The following is a 4,765-nucleotide window of genomic DNA, read 5'->3' as shown; positions in this document are numbered from 1 at the left end:
AGCCTCAGAAAAAGCACCCACCCAGGAGTGACTGGAGAGATCTATGCAACTGGCAGCCTCCCAGTGAAGTGAATTGTTTTGAGCCTGAGGTAAGTGAAATCTGCCATTTGAATTTGAGAATGTATATTTTCTTTCTGACTTGTATCAGATCATTTTGTTTTTCTCTGAAGTCAAGGCAGGAACGTAGGGAGTGCTATCTTTGTTTTCTGTCTGCAGCAGTGCAATTTTCTTATTATATTGTTATTACAGAAGAAGACTGAAGGAGATGACTCGTCACTCTCATCCATGTAGAATGTATGGTATTCCTGAGCACAGAGAAATTAGCCAATACTCAAAACTGTTTTTGTCCGGATATTATATTGGGCAAATTAATGACCTAGGGACTGAAGAGGGTCAGAGTTCACATAACTGGCTTTTTGGACCATCTTATGTCAGCATGGTATAATCCAGGTATACTTTTGGAGCCAGGAGACACTTCTCACCTTTTCTCACAAGTAAATGAGACTATCTAAATATAAATCATGTTTTTTTAATTCTTATTTGCAGGCTCCAGCCAATATGAAAGTGCATCTTCAAACCATGATCTGCGGGTGTGTTCTAGCCACAGTCCTACCGCTGGTCAAAGGCACAGTTCTACCGCTGGTCAAAGGCACAGTCCTACCGCTGGTCAAAGGCACAGTCCTACCGCTGGTCAAAGGCACAGTCCTACCGCTGGTCAAAGGCACAGTCCTACCGCTGGTCAAAGGCACCAAAGTTGACCTCAACTCCAACATGAAAAAGAGGTAACCTGATTGACGAATGACGAACGGTGGCCACCGTCTAATTCTATAGAGTGTACAGGATTATTGGATAGGATGTGTGTTCTGTCTTTGATGTGTCTAGGGGGAAGTATGTTATTTCTGCATTATGCCTTCTCTTCTTCTTCTTCTTCTTCTTCTTCTGTGGTAGATTTAGAGTCTGGTTACAGAGCCGCACAAGAGAAGATTTCCAAAGCAGCTCTGCAGTGAACTCAGGGATCCTCAGTGGACCAGGGCAGAGAGGGGAGACAGACCCCTCAGTATTTCATTCCAGGTGTTAATTCAATAATGGTCACTCTGGTGTATAATTTTTTTTAATGTTTTTACTAATATAAAAAGGTCACATTTGAATGGTTTTTGGTCAAGTTCATTTCAGTCAATCTTTAGAAATCTCTATTTCTTCTCTTATCTCATTTTGATCTCTTTCTCTTCCAGGTCCAGAAGATCCATTGTGACCTCAGTGAAAAGACCAGGCTGTTCTCTGGGTACATGCAGCCTACATGACCTGGCCCATCGGCTACACATCCTCAACAACAAGTTAAAGGTCAACAGAGCCCCGGAGGACAAGATCAGCTCACAGGGTTACGGTCGCCGCCGCAGGTCACCACAGCCACTCCCACAGCGCTACGCAACGCTAAGTCTCCAAGCAGGCAGAGTGAGACTGAACTGCAGCAGAGAGTGCAACCAAGGACTCCACCTACAGGCCATCCCTCTCAGACAAACTTGAGACGGGCAGAGAACAGGAAGAGGAGTGTCGATCTAGCGAATATCAAGCACTTTTTTTAATGTTTGGGGCTGGCTGAGATATTACTGAGGTCCTATTCCTGAGCATCCCTTTCATGCGTGGGGAAAAGGATGGAAAAGGTCAATGGAGCAGGAAACAATTTTCACGCCACTGGATGGAAGATAGAGGGGCGCAAGAAGGTGTGTGTGTGTGAGTGTGGGGGGGGGGTGTTGTCTAAAAATAGCTGTGTGTATGTATATATTCGTGTTGCAGTGACTTCTGCACTCTCAGAGCTGTGGAACTTGACACGCTTCTGTCTCTTTCCCAGCTCAGGAGACATTCTCTCACCCCTGTGGCGGCATAGAAAGAGTGGCTTGGTTGAACACTGACGCTCCAAACCACACCACTGCACTAGGGCTAGGACTAGAGCTTAACCTCTAGACTAGATTGGGGCTAGGACTAGAGCTTTACCCTTGGACTAGACTTGGGCTGGGACTAGAGCTTAACCCTTGGACTAGACTGCGGCTGGGACTAGAGCTTAACCCTTTGACTAGACTGGGGCTGGGACTAGAGGTTAATCCCTAGACCAGATTGGGGCTGGGACTAGAGCTTAACCCTTGGACTAGACTGGGGCTGGGACTAAAGCTTAACCCTTGGACTAGACTGGGGCTGGGACTAGAGCTTAACCCCTAGACCAGACTGGGGCTGGGACTAGAGCTTAACCCTTGGACTAGATTGGGGTTGGGGCTAGAGCTTAACCCTTGGACTAGACTGGGGCTGGGACTAGAGCTTAACCCTTGGACTAGACTGGGGCTGGGACTAGAGCTTAACCCTTGGACTAGACCGGGCCTGGGACTAGAGCTTAACCCCTAGACCAGACTGGGGCTGGGACTAGAGCTTAACCCCTAGACCAGACTGGGGCTGGGACTAGAGCTTAACCCTTGGACTAGACTGGGGTTGGGGCTAGAGCTTAACCCTTGGACTAGACTGGGGCTGGGACTAGAGCTTAACCCTTGGACTAGACTGGGGCTGGGACTAGAGCTTAACCTCTAGACATGACTGGGGCTGGGACTAGAGCCTAGACTAGACTGGGGCTGGGACTAGAGCTTAACCCTTGGACTAGACTGGGGCTGGGACTAGAGTTTAACCCCTAGACTAGACTAGACTGGGGCTGGGACTAGAGCTTAACCCTTGGACTAGACTGGGGTTGGGGCTAGAGCTTAACCCTTGGACTAGACTGGGGCTGGGACTAGAGCTTAACCTTTGGACTAGACTGGGGCTGGGACTAGAGCTTAACCTCTAGACATGACTGGGGCTGGGACTAGAGCCTAGACTAGACTGGGGCTGGGACTAGAGCTTAACCCTTGGACTAGACTGGGGCTGGGACTAGAGTTTAACCCCTAGACTAGACTGGGGCTGGGACTAGAGTTTAACCCCTAGACTAGACTGGGACTAGAGCTTAACCCTTGGACTAGACTGGGGCTGGGACTAGAGCTTAACCCCTAGACTAGACTGGGGCTGGGACTAGAGCTTAACCCTTGGACTAGACTGGGGCTGGGACTAGAGCTTAACCCCTAGACTAGACTGGGGCTGGGACTAGAGCTTAACCCTTGGACTAGACTGGGACTAGAGCTGGGCCAGGAGCCTAGCAGGAGAAGAGGAGGACATATAACATGCTCTTGACTGACTAATTTCACATATACCACCAATATCAGTTCAAAACAATATCAATGGTGGTGAGAGACACTGTAACAGAAATATCTGGTCAATGTATTATGTATTGTGTACTCATAAAGGATTATCTACTTGAACTTGAGTTTATGTATATAGAGATAAGTGCAATGTATATACACAGCAAATTGTTACCAAGTGTTGATTTTAACAGTGTAACATTTCTAGTGTTGATTCAGGTGTTAAAGTCACTCTGTAAGTGTTAACTTAATTACCAGTGTTAAAACAAAACCACACCCTTCATTATCATATTTCCCAGCATGCTCTATTGTAGGATGATATTTTTTTTTAGAATAGTTTGTTTCAATATCTATGTTTTTGAATGTACATTGATTGATTTAATTCATCTTAAACTACTTAAATATATATTTTGTCTAAACTAATCAAATCTGTTACTTGGCCTTTTTTCACCCATTACTGAAATGGTGGTTCCAGGTAATATGGTTACGTCAGCAAACAAAGAATTATCCCTTTTTTCAGGATCCTGTCTGTCAAAGATAATTTGTAAAAATCCAATTAACTTCACAGATCTTCATTGTAAAGGGTTTAAACACTGTTTCCCATGCTCGTTCAATGAACCATAAACAAGTAATGAACATGCACCTGTAGAACGGTCGTTAAGACACTAACAGCTTACAGATGGTAGGCAATTAATGTAACAATTATGAAAACTTAGGACACTAAAGAGGCCTTTCTACTGACTCTGAAAAACACCAAAAGAAAGATGTCCAGGGTTGCTGCTCATCTGAGTGAACGTGCCTTAGGCATGCTGCAAGGAGGCATGAGGACTGCTGATGTGGCCAGGGCAATAAATTGCAATGTTTGTACTGTGAGACGGCTAAGACAGAGCTACAGGGAGACAGGACGGACAGTTGATCGTCCTCGCAGTGGCAGACCACATGTAACAACACCTGCACAGGATCGGTACATCTGAACATCACACCTGCGGGACAGGTACAGGATGGCAACAACAACTGTCTGAGTTACACCAGGAACGCACAATCCCTTCATCAGTGCGCAGACTGTCCGAAATAGGCTGAGAGTGGCTGGACTGAAGGCTTGTAGGCCTGTTGTAATGCAGTTCCGCACCAGACACCACCGGCACAAACCCACCATCGCTGGACCACACAGGACTGGCAAAAAGTGCTCTTCTCTGATGAGTCGCGGTTTTGTCTCACCAGGGGTGGTGGTCGGATTCGCATTTATCATCAAAGGAATGAGCATTACACCGAGGCCTGTACTCTGGAGCAGGATCGATTTGGAGGTGGAGGGTCCGTCATGGTCTGGGGGCGGTGTGTCACAGCATCATCTGACTGAGCTTGTTGTCATTGCAGGAAGTCTCAACACTGCGTTACAAGGAAGACATCCTTCTCCCTCATGTGGTACCCTTCCTGCAGGCTCATCCTGACATTGCCCTCCACAGCATGTCAATGCCACCAACCATACTGCTCGTTCTGTGCTTGATTTCCTGCAAGACAGGAATGTCAATGTTCTGCCATGGCTAGCAAAGAGC

At 46.8% G+C, this 4,765-nt stretch overlaps 1 protein-coding gene across 1 annotated transcript; it reads left to right on the top strand.

Annotated features, from left to right (window-relative positions):
• The first annotated feature begins 579 nt into the window (after positions 1-579).
• On the top strand, positions 580-1,583 carry LOC139407490 (pro-adrenomedullin-like). Its single transcript, XM_071151285.1, has 3 exons — positions 580-782; positions 949-1,071; positions 1,233-1,583. Exons 1-3 carry the CDS (start codon positions 580-582, stop codon positions 1,522-1,524), a joined length of 618 nt encoding a protein of 205 aa, XP_071007386.1. The 3' UTR covers positions 1,525-1,583.
• Positions 1,584-4,765: the final 3,182 nt, after the last annotated feature.

This window comes from Oncorhynchus clarkii, chromosome 4 (assembly GCF_045791955.1).
Source record: "Oncorhynchus clarkii lewisi isolate Uvic-CL-2024 chromosome 4, UVic_Ocla_1.0, whole genome shotgun sequence".
In the NCBI taxonomy this organism is placed as follows: domain Eukaryota; kingdom Metazoa; phylum Chordata; class Actinopteri; order Salmoniformes; family Salmonidae; genus Oncorhynchus; species Oncorhynchus clarkii.
Note: the sequence above shows the minus strand (reverse complement) of the source record. Positions and strands in the feature narration are given on the sequence as shown.

What these genes read in the sequence shown, in the direction of transcription:
- LOC139407490 (XM_071151285.1), top strand. Translation starts at nt 580, where the DNA reads ATGATCTGCGGGTGTGTTCTAGCCACAGTCCTACCGCTGGTCAAAGGC. An exon ending in AACTCCAACATGAAAAAGAG is followed by an intron (nt 783 to 948) that starts GTAACCTGATTG and finishes CTTCTGTGGTAG; the next exon opens with ATTTAGAGTCTGGTTACAGA. An exon ending in CCCTCAGTATTTCATTCCAG is followed by an intron (nt 1,072 to 1,232) that starts GTGTTAATTCAA and finishes TTTCTCTTCCAG; the next exon opens with GTCCAGAAGATCCATTGTGA.